The sequence below is a fragment of the Eptesicus fuscus genome, chromosome 16 (genome assembly GCF_027574615.1).
Source record: "Eptesicus fuscus isolate TK198812 chromosome 16, DD_ASM_mEF_20220401, whole genome shotgun sequence".
In the NCBI taxonomy this organism is placed as follows: Eukaryota; Metazoa; Chordata; class Mammalia; order Chiroptera; family Vespertilionidae; genus Eptesicus; species Eptesicus fuscus.
In genome coordinates, this window is record NC_072488.1 from 61,597,865 (window position 1) to 61,615,855 (window position 17,991).

The window sequence follows — 17,991 nt, forward strand, 5'->3', positions numbered from 1 at the left end:
TCCACAAAATTCCCTTGAGCTCATCATCCTTAAGTCTTGTATTCCTTGGTGAGATGCAGATTAAACACCACAGGCGGCTGGCATTCAGAGGCTTACTTTATTTGCTTTAAACACGGGAGAGCAGTGGAATTGGTCTATTCAGACAGAGATTAGGCTAGGAGGAGGGTTTCAGAAGCCAACATGATGGTGGCCGATTGCGATCCATGCTGCCTCTCTCTGGGCCCCTCAGCTCCCCTGGGAGGGTCCTTGGACCTGCTCAGTGTCATAGCTGTCGGGGGCCCTGCACTAAAGCTGGGTTTATGGAAATGGAAGGATTTCTATGAAGTCGTGTTGGAAAGCTCACGTGCCGTGTGGTCTTAGACACACCCCGCAACAGCCCTTTTCTGGGGGTCAGGCTAGCTGGTCGCCAGGTTCTTTGCTGAGCAAACATTTTCTGGATCCTCTGAAGTGAGCAGGTGGGTAAAGCAGGTTAAGAATGCAGGTAGCTGGAGGAATTCTAACTTGTCGAGGCTATGGTGTTGGCAGCAGTAACACAGTTAACGAAACTTAAGGAATAAATTAACCTATGTTTATTGAGCACTTGCTATATACTAGGCATTGTGCTAATTAAGAACATTACAGCCCATTGCTACCAATGAAGCAGCTGAGGCTCAGAGAGGTTAAGTGATTTTCCCAAGGTCAGCCACCAAGCAGAAGAGATCAAATGTCTGTCTGGGTCTGATTCTAAAGCCTACATACCATTCTGCCTCACGTGGCAAAATCATCTAAAAGTGCCTGACTGAGGCCAGAAGGGCTGGTCATGTATCCGACTTGCTGGGGAAGTTTGACTCCTCAGAGAGCACAGGTTAGCATTAACCCTTTGCACTCGCTTGCTTTTTTCTCGATTCCTTTATTCTACTCGGGATTTAATTTTTTAAATACCCCAGATTTTACAAAGCGCGGCAGTAGAATAAAAAACTGGAGTTTCTTTTCATACAAACTTATTTATTTGGATTTTTTTATATTTCAAATTATTGATACATTCAATAACCGTCACACTCAACATCCGAGTGCAAAAGGTTAAGAGCCCAAGACTTGGCGCCAGCCTCTCTCTCCACTCACCAGCTGTGCAACCTTGAGCTTTTTTGTTTTGCCTTCTGTAAAGTGGACACAATGATAGCTGGCTTTCCTATTTCATAGGTTTATTACGAGGCTCAGAGAAGGGATTTCAAAAGAAAATGCTTTGCAAAATGTAAAGAACTATATAAATTCAAGCATATATACTATTAAAAGTAGTCAAGTAAGGACAAGTGACACAAGGCAAAATAGATGAGGGCCACATCAAAATTAAACATAGTTTTGCTGCAGAGGATACCATCAAGAAAGTGAAAAGACAATGCACAGACAGGGAGAGAACATTTGAAAATTATCTATCTGGTAAGGGACTTGCATCCAGAATTTATAAAGAACTACTACAATTCAATAATGAAAAAACTTAAAAGGGCAAAGGATGTGACTAGACATTCTCCAAAGAAGATGTACAAATGGCCAATAAGCACAGGAAGAGAGATGAGCGACACTGTTAGGCATCAGGGAGACGCCAGTCAGAGCTGCGATGAGCTCCCTCTTCACTCCCGTGCCTGTGGGTGAACAGGAAGAGAGACGATGATGACAGGTGTTGACAAGCATGTGGAGAAACTGCACCTCGCACACCTGGTGGGAATGCCACGTGGTGCCGCTGCTTTGGAAAAGTCTGGCCGTTCCTCCAGGGAGTAAACACAGAGTTACGGCAGGACCCACAAGCCCACTCCCAGGCGTGTACTCAGGAGAAGTGAAAATGTACGTCCACACAAGAACGTCTACACAGATGTTCATAGCTTTATCCATAATAGCGGAAAGTGGAAACAGCGCAGTGTTCATTCGCTGATGAATGGGTAAGCAAAGGGTGGTTTAACTCTACAGTGGAATGTCGTGCAGCCACCGGGTTGTGCGGATACGTGCTACAACAAGGACACTACTTGAAAACATTATGCCAAATGAAAGAAGCCACACACAGAAGATGCCTACTGTATGCTTTCGTTTATCTAAAATGTCTTTAATTTATAGCAATAGGAAGATTAGTGGTTACTTAGGACTGGAACAAGCAGAACGTGGGAAGGGGAGATGATGAATGACTACTAACAGGCATAGGGTTTCTTTAAAGGGGGACCAAAATATTTAAAAATTAGATTGTGATGATGGTCGCACAGCCCTGTGAATATACTCAGACACATTGAATTACACTCTTCAAACAGGTGGAATGTGTGGTGTGTAAATTACATCTCAGGGAAGCTGATATTTTTTTAAAGCAGTGAGGGAGCTCCCACATGGATTACAGCATTCCCATGAGAGCAGCGGAGGGGCGGGGGGAGCTGCACTGCGTGAATCCTCCTCGAACTGGAAATATATTTAAGTAAATTAAGAGCTAGATACGCAAGGACACAGTGGCAAGACCTCTAATTGGCTGTTCCTTTAAGATACTCAAAAGGTACAAGAGGCCTTTACAGCAGAACCACTTTCTCCCTGAAGGGAGAAAGGACTGTCACACTGAAGCATGGAGCTCAGCAGGGGGCAGCAGGTCTCGCGTGTCCCCACATGATTTCATCTCTAGAAGCTGCCCCTGGGCACCCTGCCCCTGAGGACGGGTGAGAAAGGAGCTCAGGCCAGCATTAAATTACAATAGGCCAGAATCTCTCAGCATCCTGTGGTAGACCAGGTGGCTGAAAATCAATCGCGTTGGGAGGCTCCCTGCTCACCTCCAGAGGCACAGAGTTGGGGTAAAACATGCTGAGGAAGTGAGAAGAGCTGCATTTGTCTTATGAGCAGGTCAAACGAAGCACTGCTGAGGTCGTTCATCTGAGTGGCGGCCGACTCTCAGCAGCTGGAGCATGAACACCCACGCCGGCAGCACCGTCCCCACAGCCAACCAGCTCAGCCTCACAGAGGCCAGCAGCCTTGTGTCTCACCGCCCCAGGTCCCCACACTCCCCCCAGGTGGCCTTCGCCTCACCCAGGGGTCAGCTTTCCGCCCATGGAAGTGGTTGCGCTGGTGGGTCCTTCAGCTTCTGGCAGCTGGGCCCAGGCCCTCAAAGCTGCTGCCACATTGCAGCTGCCACCCAAATGGCCAAGAGAAGGATGTTGAATTTCCTTTAAGGTTCTCTGTCCAAACAGGACTTTTGTCTTAGTCCACTTAGAAGAGAGCATTCTTCACCCATCCTAAAAAGGAAACCTGATAAATCCAAAGAATTAATATTTCTTATTAAATATCACTAGTCAGGTGTGAATGCTGTAAACTCGGGAATCTTAAGCTCAAGAATGTTGTGGTGCTGTTTAAGCAGATGCCCGAAGGCATGGCCCCAGTCTAAGCCAGGGGAGCAGAGCATCAGGCAGCTGGTTAAGAATTCTTGGCTATTGTCATCTATGACACGTGATTTCATAAAGGATGGGAACCCAGGAAATGACCAGAGCACCATGAGGTGACATCTGTGCTCTCTGGTGTCTGAAAGCTTTTCCCGGAATTGGAATTTGGGCATTAGTTCCTCGTTCCCTGTAGACTATAGAAATGGCCCAGTTGACTCCTCGGGAGGCTCTCTGGATTCTTCTGTTTGTAACACAAAGAATTCCATATGCTCCAGTGGCATCAACAGTAAGACATAGTTTATGTCTAAGTTTATGGACCTTCCATGTTACTGAATTTCTCTCCTGCTAAATGTGGCAGGTTCTGCTGCCTTTTATCATCCCCTAAGGCCACCAGGAGGTTTGGGAGACCTTTGGAGTATGCACAGTGCTGTGTAAGTCTTCTTTATGGCCTTCACTCCTTCCCCAGGCCATGTCCTATTCCCGGCTCCTCCTAGTTCACAGTAACGGAGCTGTGCTGCCCGCCCTTCCTTCTCACCTTTACCGGTTGTCCTACCTGAGCCCTAAGAGTTTCCCTTCAGGCTGCAGCCACCATCCCACTGGAAGTTTACCATCTGCTAGGCTACATCCCCCATGTTTCTTTTTTGGACCTAAATACTTATCTTTCTTAAATGTCCTCTTGTATTGAAAAGCAGTCTTCTAAATAACTGTTTGATCAAAGGAGAATTTAAAACTATTACAACAGTCTATGTAGAAAGTAAAGAAAATAAAAACACAGCATAATGAGGATGATCGCCTGCAATTATAGGCATACTCAAAGGCAAAATGATGGTCCCAAATGCTCCCATTATTAAAGAATAAAAATAGCTGAAATAAGCCTTCAACTCAAGAAGTTTATAAAAGTACCATAAAATAAACATGGAAAATGTAGAAGACAGCACAGCCAGATAATACAGGAATTATAATATATATTAAGAGCTGATTCTTTGAGAATAAAATAGAAAAACTTTTGACAGATATAATAAAGAAAAAGGGAAGAGAAAGCAAAGTTTAGAGCAAGTGATATACTAGATACATTTTATATTTATCAGGAATATTATATAAATTTTGTGAAATAAATAAATTTGAAAATATAAATAGATTTGTTTGGAAAATATACAAATTGACAAAAGAAAGAATGGATACTAACTAAGGAATAAATTGTAAAAGACACCAAAGTATTGCCATTCTAAAAGGCTCTAGGACTAGATGGTTTTACTGGTTGTAAGTTCTAAATTTTCAAGGAACAGATAATTCTCATTGTATTTAAACTTTTCTAGAACATTGTGAACAGGTAAAACACTCTCCAATTTATTTTTAAAGCTAAAACCACCAGGATGTAAAACCTGCCAAAAATTGCCCCAAAATACAAAATAGGGAAACATAAATATATGTCAAGTTCACCAGTAAATACAGATCCTGCCAAAATCCTAAATGAACACCAGCAAGCTAATTTCAGTACTATATTAGCAGAATTAACTTTCACAATCAAATATACTTGGAAGGGATAGTATATGTTCTATTGGAGAAAAAGTGAAAAAATTAGAAAATATAGGCAAGTTCAAAACTATTGAATCCTCATAATTCTACCATCCAAAAATGTCCACAGTTAACCTTTAATTATATATCCTTCTAGTGGTTTCTTCCTCTGTTTATATATTTTGTAATTATGATTATGCTGCTTTGTAACCAACAGACTATCAGGGAACTACCACACACATATATCCTGTAAGTTCCTTCTCCGCTTGTGTTTTCTAAATTGTGTTTGACAGTCAAAGGTCCTCAACTTAGGAGGCAAAGGCGGCCCACAGAACAGGTGCCCCATGCACCTGCACAGATCCCCACGTGCCCCTCCCCTCAAGGGTGTCACACCTCAGTCCTTCCATGCTTGGGCCTCACATAACTAGTCAAGAAGATTTAGACAATCCGTGTGCTTAATAATCCCACATAAGAGCCAGATTATAGACACAGGACCCTTTGATTCTTAAATAAAATCCAATCAGCAAAACCCTATCCTCCCCAGGGAAAAAGCAGGGTCAACACCTAGGGTTCCTGATCTGCATCCTGAAAAGCCCATTTCCTCAGCAGTGCACTGTGAGGACTTTCATAATAGGAAGTGTTCTGTGAATATGTGTATAGTGACTACATGCTACTGAAAAGTATTCCCTCGTAAAGGTATGTCATTACTTCTTTAACCCCACAAATCCTTTCCTATTGCAAATAATATGAGCATATTTCCTTGTAAATAAGTGTTTTAAATATCCCTAATTATTTTCATACTAGAGGCCCAATGCACAAAATTTGTGCAAGAGTAGGCCTTCCTTCCCCCAGCTGCTGGCACCGGCTTCCCTCTGGCACCTGGGACCCGGACTGGCTTCCCTCCAGCCCCTGCTTTGTCCAGAAGGATGTCCAGAATGACATCTGGAAGGATGTCTGGTCTAATTAGCATATTACCTTTTTATTATTATAGATGGTAAATGTCTGGGAGTAGAATCTCAGCTTTGTCCCTTGTTTGTCTCTTATTGTCCTCACCCATAAAGTAACAGAATAATACTGACCCTGTGAGGGGGCAACAAAGGCATAAAGTAATAAAATAATCCTGAGGGGGTGGGGGCTGGAGGGAGGTATTGTCCATTGTCCTGAGTCACTATTTTGTGTTGGAATACGACTGTTTCCTTCCCTATGGGTACTGGGTGCTCTATTCTGACTTATTTATAGAGCTTTTCTTTAATTTTTCTAGATTTGTGAAAAATGTGCAGTTTTTGCATTGTCAAAAAGTAGTGCTTTAACTTGCTTTGTAGCACTCACAGCCGATTTCGTCTACCTTTTATGATTCTGTAGAGTGTGTGATGATTACACTTTTTCCCTTGGAGAAGCCCAGAGCAGCTGACTGTTGCAGGGTCTGTGTGTGGCCAAGTGTCTGTCAGCTCCCTCCTCCCAAGCACACACAGCACACATGCGTGCTGTTGCTCTGATGTGCCTGGCACAAAGTGGATTCTTAACAAATGTCACCCCGATATCACCCCTTACCCCCACGCCATTTCCTCTGAACATAACTTTTACAGTACTCACCTTTTCATCCTTAACATTTTTATAGGCTCGTTTTATGAGCCATTTTTCTCACAAGGCTACCTATATGCATTGTTAGTGACATGTTCTTTCTGGCTTTGAACACATACTTATAAAATCTGAGCTTCATCTCCACAACGAGTGGTTCTGACATAAATGAATGAATGCCTAAGTTGACTCTACGCTATATGGGTAAGCACGTAGCAGAGACCTGCATGGCTGTTTCATTGATCAGACTTTGAGACAATTAACCAGACCTGGAGGTTGGAAGTGTTGAGAGAAAAGGTCCCTCCCACTGATAAATGTCAAGATACTGATGTGCTTTTCCCTGTCCCTCCTGCTAAGTTTAGGAAAATTCCTAGAGGTCACATTTAAAACAAACATAAGACAAAGCTTAAGAGAAGGCAGATCAGCTCGGACTTCAGGGTCCAGGAAAGACACGGCAGCGAGCTCCCTGGGTGTCCTTTTGTCTCAGATGGCTCAGAGGGGACACTGGAAAAGCCAGCAACTTGGAAATGCCAGTAGGCACAGATTTTTTTTAAATACCCGGAAAGCCAGTTCTCTCTAGTCGAAGACCAGGAAATGGGTATCCTAGCAAGAAGGAAACGTTTAGACAGCAATTGCTCTATTCCAGCCAAACACCATGGGAAGAAAGAGAAGTGACTCCCTCTCCTCCTCCTCAGCAAAGGCCAAATGGGAGCCTGACTTCCTTCCACTGAAATTTTAAGTTTCAATGAATGAGCTCAACAGTAGGATGAAGAGAATAGGGGAAAGGTTCTGTGAACCTGAAGACAGAACCAGAGAAATCAGCAACATGAACAATAGTGAAAAACTAAAGAGGGAAAAAAAGAAGAAAAGAGAAAGGACAGAGCCTAAGGGACCTATATGTCTCTTACAAAAGATCTGTTTGTGTCATCAGAGAACCTGAATGGGAGGAGGAAAAGTGTGAGGCTGAAAAATTATTCAAAAAGCATTTAAAGTAATAATATAAGTTTCCAAGTTTTGCAAAAGATGCAGAAACCTACATATCTGTTTGGGAAAGCTGAGCAAATCCCAAACAGAATAAACCCAAATACATTCATGCCAAGATATATCTGAGACTAAAAGACAAACTTCTGAAAATAGAAGACAAAAGGAAAAAATCATGAAAGCAGGAATAAACACCACCTTACCTGCAGCGGTAAACAATGAAAACGATTCGAATGGCACTGCTTCAGAAACCATACAAGCCAGAAGGAAGTAGCAAGTAATTTTTCAAGTGTTGAAAGAAAATAATTTTCAATCTAAAATCCTATATCCATTGAAAATTTCCTTCAGGAATGAAGGACAAATGAAGACATTCTGAGATTTAAAAAAAAAATAAATAAACTAAACTAAAAGCATTTGTCACCCACCAGGAGACCTACCCAAAAAGAATGGCTAAAGAAAGTTCTTGAAGCAGAAAGGACATGTTAAAAGAAGAAACCTTGATAAAATAAAATGATATCAAGAAGGAAAATAGAAAGAGTAAAAATGGGGTAAATATAATAAATTTACCTTCCCTTCTTGTGTTTTCTAATTGTGTTTGACGGTCAGAGATAAGTTGAAAAATGGTCTGATGTGGTTCTCAATGTAGGTAGAAAAATACTCAAGACAATTAAGGAGGCAGGGTTTCCACCCTTCACCTAAACTGGTAAATGAAAATACCAGTAGATGGTGATAATTTATATGTATTGTAGCATCTATAAAAATGATTCAAGACTCTGTACAAAGAGATGAATTTAAAAAGCACTGTAAATAAATCAAAATGTAATTCTACTTTTATTTACTTATAATTCTATCTTAGTGGTTGCCAGAGGCTGGAGAAGGAGGGCAGGAATGGGTTAACTGTTTTGTTTTTAGTTTCAGTAAATTGAATTTAAGTATATAGATAATTCTAAAACAAATTTTAAGGGACAGGAAGGCAGAAAAAAGAAAATAGAAGGATCAAACAGAAAACAAAAAGCAAAATGGCAAATTTAAGCTCTAACCATATCAATAATTATATTAAATGTTAAAGGCCTAAATTCACCAATTAAAAGAGAGGGTAAATAAATATAACCCAACTATATGCTAAATTGAGTTTTACGGGAAACTCAATTTAAATATAACAATACAAGTAGGTTGAAAGTAAAAGGATGGAAAATATATACCATTAAAACATTAATCAAAAGAAAGCCAAAATGGCTATATTACTATCAGATAAAGTAGACTTCAGAGCACAGAAAAGTAACAGGGATATAGTGGGACATTACATACTGGTAAAAGAGTCAAATCAGCAAAAAGACATAGCATTCTTAAATTTGTAATTACCAAACAGCAGAGCCCCAAACTAATAAAACAGTTTCTTGGTTTCTTTAAAACCTACACATACAATTATCATACAACCCAGCAATTACACTCCTTGGCATTTGCCCCAGAGAAATGAACGGATACATGCACACAAAAACCTACACACAGATAGCAGACTTATTTGTAATAGCCAAAAACTGGAAACAGCCAAAATGTCCCTGAATGATGGAATGGTTAAACATCCATACCATGGAATCAATAAAACATAACAAACCATCGATATACTCAACACCTGGAGGGACCTCACCATTATGCTGACAAAAAAAAAAAAAAAGAAAGCCCATCTCAAAAGAATATATACTATGATGTTTAAATTTTTCTCAATAAATCTCATTTAAAAATAATGCACACTATCTGATACCTTTTATTTAACATCCTTGAAATGGAAAACAGATGAGTAGTTGCCAGGGGTGCAGGGTGGGTGGGGCTGAGAGGTGGGTGTGACTCTCGAGGAGTAGCATGAGGAGCTCCTGTATGATGGGACAGGTCTATGTTTTAATTGTGGGGGTATCTACGTGAATCTACACGTGATGAAATGTCATAGAGCTATACGCACATTGTTCCATTGTCAGTTTTCTGGTGTTGACATTGTCTGTAATTATATGAGATGTGGCCACGAGAGAAACTGAGTGAGGGGTACATGAGAGAGACATCCCTACATTTTTGCAACTTCTGGTGAATCAGTAATTATTTCAAAATCTTAGAAACTTCTAAGTGAGTGGACTGAGAGCCAGTGTATTTGTTTAGCCTCTTGGCCCTGCTCACCTAAATCCTGAGAGAGTAAAACTCCTAGTCGTGGTCTTCTTTGTTCATTCTTTTACGTGGAACCGTCTGCGGCCTTCAGAATGTGTGATAACAGGACATGGATCCGGGTCTCCCACTGGCGCTCACAGGCCTCCACTGACCACAGATGCGTTTCATTGCTGACACACAGTGGAACTTTTCATTGTCAGAACTTTTCAAATTAGGTGCTAGCATTTTAAAATCGGGAGATTTGAAATAAACATCCGGATCTGGGGCTTTCTCTGAAAAGTCGAAGGATTTGGTAACACTGGGCTCTCATTTCCACCTGGCAGAGCGAGGCTGGCCCGGGGAGCGTATCTGGGCTCCAGGTCGACACCTTGCCCGCGAGGGAGCCACGGTCTGCTGTCATTTATCACCACAGGTTACACATTGTCTCCTTACACCGGCACACGTATCCACTTATGCTACTTGCCTGGCCTCTGTAGGTTTTCTATTTGTAACCGATAATATAGATGGTAGCTTTCTAAAGATACCAGTTTTATGGAATCCTACGCAGCCCCAGAGCAACAGAAAAAATACATATGTGTATATACCAACATCTCCTGGGCTACTTCGTAGTATAATAAAGTACATACGTGTATATACAAACATCTCCGGGGCTACTTCATAGTATAACAAGATACATGGTATCAGGAATCAGTTTTACACAGTGTCAGGAATCATTATTTCATTAAGTCAATCGACATTAGTTGAGAATCTATGTCAGACCCTCTGCCAGCATTGGGTAATTTAGGTAATTCCTATCCTCAATGTGGAAAGGGCTACAGCAGAGAAATGCGCTGTGTGCTGCCGGGGCTCGGGCGAGGAGACGGCCGCCGTGCCTGGGGATTGGGAAACCTGTGCAGAACAGGGAGCCCTGCAGCTCGGTCCTGAGAGGGAGTGGAGGGCAACCAGAGGGGAGAAGGGGCTTCCGGCGGAGATGGCCCGGCAAAGGCACGCAGCCAGAAACCGACACACACTGTCAAAGTGATAGAAATGGTCACGGCCGGGGTTTCGGATGGACCCATGGTTGAGGCCAGACCACGAAGAGCTTCAAAAGCCATGTGTTAGCAGAAGAATTGTTCCTGGCGATCATGCAGAACAAACGAAAATGCTTCGGTCCAGGGCCCACGGTCCTGTCAGTTTTGGTTTTGGGAAGATAACTCCAGCAATGCGAACTCTTGTGCCAGCTTTTACCATTTTCACGTCTCATCGTCGGTTATAGTTTTAGATCAAATAATAGCAATACTAGCAAAGGTGCTTTCTTTACAGGATCCTGTTGCCAGGGCACTGATTACAGTTTGGAAATCAAGCATTTGTGGAGCTCACCCTGAGTGCTGAGTGAAAAGGGGCATCGCCCTTCTGTGTCGTATCGTTCGGCCAGGGCCCTGGGTGTCCACGCAGGGCCAGCCGGGCAGAGAGCCTGCCCCCGGCACTTGTTGGTTGAAAGCGTGTGGACGCCTGTGGGTACTTATCCAGCCCCACACTGCCCTTGGCCGGCAGGACACCCTGGCCTGGGAGACCCGGGATTTGTCATTTAGGTTCCAGATCCTTCTGTTACTGTCAGTGTTCAGACTTGGCCCAGGCCGGCTTCTCAGGGATGTGTCACTGCAGCCAAAGGCAGGGGCACAGCAAGCGGGTCCTTAGGATAAAGCCAGGACTCCACGGGGCAGGGGGTCCTGACCACTAACAAAACCAGCAAGACGTTCCACGACATTAAAATACAAAAATTCAATAACCATCCGAGAGGGAACGGGGCTAAGTCATAGCACATGAAACTTAGAGTACATTTAAAGAAATAGACTCTGAAAGGAAAGAGTGTTAAAATTGGGAGAGCACAGAGGTGCTGAGATCCCCTTAAATATTATTTTATTGGCAAAGAGAAAGTGTAACCTTTTTAAAAGGTTAAATGCTTTTTTAAAAAAACTCATTAAACCAATGATGGATTTTTTTCTATTGATTTTTTTACTCAGTGATCACATGTGAACGCCTACTATGTCCCAGGTACGGTGCTAAGCTGGGCAACACACAGATTTATTCCATGATCTCATCAATGTTTTCACGTCTGCAGACTCAGCCACACCGTGTTCCTGGTATGGCATAGGGCCCAAGATCACTCATAAAAACTGTCCACCATGTCATCATGTCAACTATTCTAATGCTGTTGTTTCAGGAAAAAGTTAGATTTTTAAATTAATTTTTGATATCTCCGGTACAAAAACACGAGATCTCTCGGCACACTGGAACGTTACCTGTCTGCAGCCCCGTCTTCCTTCGGGAAGGGCCTTCCAATGCGTCTTCTCCCATCTTCTTGATTTCCTGTCTCCAGAGAGCCCTTTGATCGGTCCTCGTCTGTGGCGGTGACCGCATCCCCGCTCCGAGTCTTCACGGCCCCCTCCCTGCGCCGCTGCTCCCGGAGGCGCCGGTGCTGAGACTGCGGTCAGCCCGGCCGGCTGTCCCCCAGGCGCCTCGGAGCAGCCTTCGCGGAGGTGGATGCGGGCAGCTCCTTGGTCCCAGAACGGGGCCACAGAGCTCTCCAGGCTCCCACCCTTACCGTGATTCTTCCTGGCGACCTACTCTCTACTCGGACCATCGAACCACAAATGTGTTCGATCCTGACCCGCAGCAGCGTGAGCCTCAGCCCGTGGAGCAAAGCATGAAGAAAGACCTGAAATGCTTGGCTCTCCCACTGTTTTAAAAACAAATAATAGTTGTGCCAGTGAGACTGTCCTTGTCAGGGAATTCCCAGTCTGAGGAAGGAAGGCGTGAAAGCGTGAGGCTTTCTGCCAACCTGACAGGCCAGAGGCGCTGTCTCCTCGGGCGGCGGCCTCGCAGGGGAGGCGGATGGCCACGGCCCCAGGGACATTTCCCAGAGATTAAAGAGCTGCTTTTCAAAGGCCAGCCGGTCGCGTTGGGGTGCAAGCCCCCGGGACTCCACACGCAGCGCCCGCATCACATGCTCTTTGTTGTTGGCACTGGAGCAGGTAGAACGTCCTCGTCAGGGACCCAAGCCTTCGCGGCCGTCACATACAACCAGCCAGCGCGCTCCTCTTCCCAGTCTTCAGAAAAGGGCATCCCAAGTGGGGCGGGCACTATCTCTTCCCTCCGCCCTGTGCGGCTGCGCTTTGGGGGCTTTTGGATTTGGTTTGGCTGTATTAGTGGGGGGTGTTGGTTTGTGTTTTGGCGTTTCCCCACCCCAGTGTTTTGGGAGCCCCCTGACAAACGATTCACGTGGGTCTCAGGTGTTCGTGTTGGGTCAGAGACTGATAGTCTCTTTTGTTTGCAATGACCTTATTGATAGTAGCCATCTCAGCTTCGCCAGCAGAAAAGGTGGGTTTTCGTTCATAAGGAAGAAAGCCACTTTACCGCCTTTGATCACTAACCTCCCTTCGAAAGAGCCAGGACTGCTCGCTCATCGCCAGACGCAAACGAGAGGCTGCACGAGAAATCCCTGCCGCTCAGGCCGGGCACGAGCAGGCAGATGCCGCCTGATGTTGAAGGGTTTGTCAGACCGTGGGCGTGGGCCGTGACACTGGGAGAAATAAAAACCTCTAGGCAAGGTGACGTTCCAGCGCGCTCTTCCCCCGTCCTGCAGTTCACAAATTGCTTTTATTTTCAGTATATCCTGCAGGACGGTGTTTGTCTTGTCATGCTCCTGGAAGCCGGGTTCCAATGAGCAATACCCCCTTCACCCCACTCCCCGCGCCCCCACACTACGGATTTATGCGATTCCGTCCTTCGCAGAGCATTTGTCAGAGACGTGAGGGGCCGGTGAAAATGGTCCCTGACCTTGTCCAGGCTGAACTGCACTGAGGCCTCGCCCCTGCCGAGCCCGGCGCGCGGCCTGCGCTCACGGTCCGTGGTCACAGTGGGAGGGGCACGCACGCATCGGTTGTCCCATGAGAACGTGATCGCTGCCTCTCTGGGTTTAGCGTTTGACCTCGAAAGAACAGAGTTAGATGTGTTTTAATGAGTACAGACTTTGAAAAGGTTGAATATTATGGGAGTACCAAAAACTTTATTCTTGCCTCAAACACTTTTGGGGTGGCTGTGTGTTATTTGAATTTCTGTGGCTAATTAATTACCATTAGAAAATGTCCATTTTTCTGATTCTGTCTGAATATATAACTTGCGTATATAATTTCCTGGCGAATTTCAGCATGAAATGTGAACATGAAGTATACTTTGAAATGTTATTGCTCTAAGGCAGCCGCTCTCCTGGGGTCTGGAATATATAAAACCATGTAAGTGATGGATCTCCAGTCCTTCAGTGAAGGGCTCAGAGGAAAATGACTGTTTACTCAGCAAGCCAGCTCCTGGGAAGACGACAGCACTCGAGTCTGAGGGCGGGAGGAGGTGGGGCGCAGGGTTATGTAACCGCTGGGCCGCGGTCACTGTACGGAACCTTCCAGTAGGCCAGGGAAGGACAGAAAGGAACACTGTTCCCTTCCTCGCAGCCCACGTCCTAAAATAAAGCAAACAGACATTTTCAATTTTCACAAAATATTCCAAGCATTTTGGATTTCCTTGCCTCTTTGTAGATGGTTGTGTTTGGGGGTGCCCTGGAAAGGGCGTTCCCAGAAACAGCGGCAGGACAGAACGCCGTTCGGAACCACCCCGCCTTCCCCTCCGAACGGCCATACACGTAACACGCCCGACTACCACAGGGCACCAACTCCCACTCCCAATTTTATCCACATGTATGTAACCACGGAACTGGCAGGATTCGGCCTTGACGATAGCTCTTCGCGTGCCAAGTGATGGTGGACAAATGCGCCGCCTGTGCCTTCTCGCTCCTTTGGTGGAGTGACAGCTGCGCGGTGGTGCTGCGTGTTTGCTCACTTGACTTTCCTTCCCTTTCCCCCGGGCCGTGGGCTGGCAGCGCCGGGGTCCAGCAGGCCAGCTGCAGAGCCTCCGTGTCCTCCAGCAAGGGCAGCAGCGGCGGCAGCAGCAGCAGCGGCAGCAGTTCGTCCAGCGACTCGGAGAGCAGCTCGGGATCCGACTCCGAGAGCGAGAGCAGCTCCAGCGAGAGCGAGGGCAGCAAGCCTGCCCACTACTCCAGCCCCGAGGTAAGACCTGCATGGCCCAAGCCCTGGGCCTCAGTCCGTCCTGGACCCGGGTCCTCACAGCTCCCCAGCTTCGTGCTGTGACAGCCACGACCCCTGAGGCCACGGCCCCTTGACGGCCTGTCAGGTTGGTTTGGGCTCATCCTTTTCCCTGCTCTGCCCCCTCCTCGCAGTTCTCTTCATTACAGAGCTTCCTTGGGAGCACAGAAGTTGCATCTTTCATCTCCAAAAATCTCTATTTTGATGGCCAGGAATTTCCAAATACGCTGGAAATATCGCTGGCTGGAGTGGATCAGGTCTCCCTAGGGGTCAGCAGGGCAGTAACCAGCCAGGGCCGGTTACTGAATGGGACGCGTGGCCCCCTGGGACTCACGGGAAGGAGTTTTATGGATTGGACATGGTAAGACCTGACCTTTTTGCAGTTTGTCGCAGATTAGAAGAACAAGAGCTATAAGTATTAATAAAACTTCCTTAACTATGCTTTCTTTGTGAAAATGTTTTTTAAAAATGAGCACCAACCTACAAATAATAATGAAACCTTTTCTAGCTATAATGAGTCTCTACGTGGGAGACTTAGATGCCTCATATAAAAACATTATTAAGGTGCCAATAAAAACATTGCTATTTCAACTTTAGTTCCCGGAGAAAGGGAAATATTAAACAGTCTTTCAGGGCATGGAGGTTCCTGGGAGAGGGTTGAGGGCAAATTCCTCAAATCCATGGCTCTGTACAGTAGACTTTCATGTCTAAAGGAGTAAAATAGTTTCCTCTTACGTACATAAACATTTGACATTACTTTGGATGGTAGGATTTCATTTTTCACCTAACAACCCACGGTGGCACTTTGGGGCCCACATTTCTAAATGGGCTCTGAAATGAAACCAAGGCACTTATGTAACCCGAGGCGGTGAGAGGGAGCGCGCTGCACACTGTGCAGCCCTGTTCCTGTGCCTGAGGACACTGGAGAGCAGCTGGGGCTTATTCCCTCAGGGTCTCCCCCTCCAGCAGCACTGAGAAACCCGGGGAATATACTCCCCACGCTCATTTCTTCCAGCACCTTCCTGCTCTGCTCCGAGCACTTGCCATGCACCCTGAAATAAACCCTCTCTCCCGCACTTCCTCCCCTTTCCATGAGGCTTACCTCCCGCTGCGCGCCTCCCCCCATCCCCCCGCACCCGTCCGGCCTCCATATAAAGGAAGGCTCTTAGCAACATTAACCTATAAAAGCCACAGGCTGATATAACCCTGACTTTTCCCCGAAACTAAATTATTCCTTCTTTATAATTTGGTTCATTCACTCATTCCGTATTCATTCAACAAATACTTATTGAGCATGCGCCCCCGACCTGGTGCTTGGCTCTGGGATATAGCAATTATCCGGCATGTCCCTGTCTTCACAGAGCTGGGCTGATAATGGGAATAATATGAGACAAAACAATACAGGAGTTCAATAAAGTAAAGGAGTTAGACAGGCTTCTTCAAAGCCAACGTTATGCTATAATTTGTTGAGAAACTGCAGAAGAGTGTCAGCTCTAAGAAATAACGGTTCCAGGACAGCACAGGAGCCAAGGAGGCAGTGGAACGGGTAAAAAGCGTTAGTGTCTGTGCCGACCCCTGTCCCGGCTCTTCTCTGTGACTGTGAAGCTTAACCCCATGAGCAGTTGTGTCTCGTTCTCATGAGTGAGGCTGAAGCCCAGCCTAGGAGAAGTACAGTTCTTAGGCACTTTTTAAAAAATTTTTTTTTATTGTCTAAAGTTTTACTTATGTCTCCTTTTTTCCCAGTTGACAACCCCCCCCCCCCGCCACTCGCACCCCTGAGGGCAAGCCCTCATCACCCCAGTGTCTGTGTCCATTGGTGATACTAATATGCACACATACAAGACCTTTGGTTGATCTCTAACCCCCCTGCCCTGCCGTTTGTCTCTGGATCTATTCTTGTTCATCAGTTTATGTTGTTCATTATATCCCACATATGAGTGAGATCATGTGATATTTATCTTTCTCTGACTGGCTCATTTCACTTAGCATAATGCTCTCCAGTTCCATCCATGCTGTTGCAAATGGTAAAAGTTCCTTCTTTTTTATAGCAGCGTAGTATTCCATTGTGTAGATGTACCACAGTCTTTTAATTCACTCATCTGCTGATATGCACTTAGGCCAGTGATGGGCAACCTTTTGAGCTTGGTGTGTCAAACTTCGCCAAAAAACTGAGCATAACTCGGGTAGTGTGTCACTTTGAGGAAAAAACATTATTTCGCAAATGTTTCATATTCAGGAGCAGCAAATGTTTCATCCTCGGCATGTGGCCGCCTCAGCAGCCGCGGGTCATCAGAAATGGCTACGCGTGTCAGTGCTGACACGCGTGTCATAGGTTCACCATCACTGACTTAGGCTGTTTCCAAATCTTAGCTATTGTAAATGGTGCTGCTGTGAACATAGGCGTACATATGTCCTTTCTGATTGGTGTTTCTGGTTTCTTGGGATATAGTCCTAGAAGTGGTATCACTGGGTCAAATGGGAGTTCCATTTTTAATTTTTTTGAGGAAACTCCATGCTGTTCTCCACAGTGGCTGCACCAGTCTGCATTCCCATCAGCAGTGCATGAGGGTTCCTTTTTCTCTACATCCTAGCCAGCACTTGTCGTTTGTTGATTTGTTGATGATAGCCATTCTGACAGGTGTGAAGATGGTATCTCATTGTTGTTTTGATTTGCATCTCTCGGATTATTAGTGACTTTGAGCATGTTTTCATATGTCTCTCAGCCTTCTCTATGTCCTCTTTTGAAAAGTGTCTATTTAGGGCCTTTGCCCATTTTTTTATTGAATCGTTTATCTTCCTTTTGTTAAGTTGTATGAGTTCTCTGTAAATTTTGGAGATTAAACCCTTATCTGGAATAGCATTGGCAAATATGTTCTCCCATGCAGTGGGCTTTCTTGTTGTTTTGTTGATGGTTTCTTTTGCTGTGCAGAAGCTTTTTATTTTGATGTAGTCCCATTTGTTTATTTTCTCCTTAGTCTCCATTGCCCTAGGAGCAGTATCAGTAAAGATATTGCTATGACATATGTCTGCTATTTTGCTGCCTATAGAGTCTTGTAGGATTTTTATGGTTTCCTATCTTACATTTAAGTCCTTTAGCCATTTTGAGTTTGTTTTTGTGTATGGTGTAAGTTGGTGATCTAGTTTCATTTTTTTGCATGTGTCTGACCAAATTTGCCAGCACCATTTTTTGAAGAGACTATTTTGACTCCATTGTATGCTCTTGCCTCCTTTGTCAAATATTAATGGAGCAT

The 17,991-nt window shown here is 45.0% G+C and overlaps 1 protein-coding gene across 1 annotated transcript in view; it reads left to right on the plus strand.

The window, feature by feature from the left end:
- AFF3 (ALF transcription elongation factor 3) overlaps positions 1–17,991 on the plus strand; it is a 492,503-nt gene that overhangs the window by 420,824 nt on the left and 53,688 nt on the right. The window contains exon 12 of the mRNA XM_054728175.1: positions 14,518–14,704. Coding sequence (XP_054584150.1) covers positions 14,518–14,704 — 187 coding nt within the window. The remainder of the gene's footprint in view (positions 1–14,517; positions 14,705–17,991) is intronic.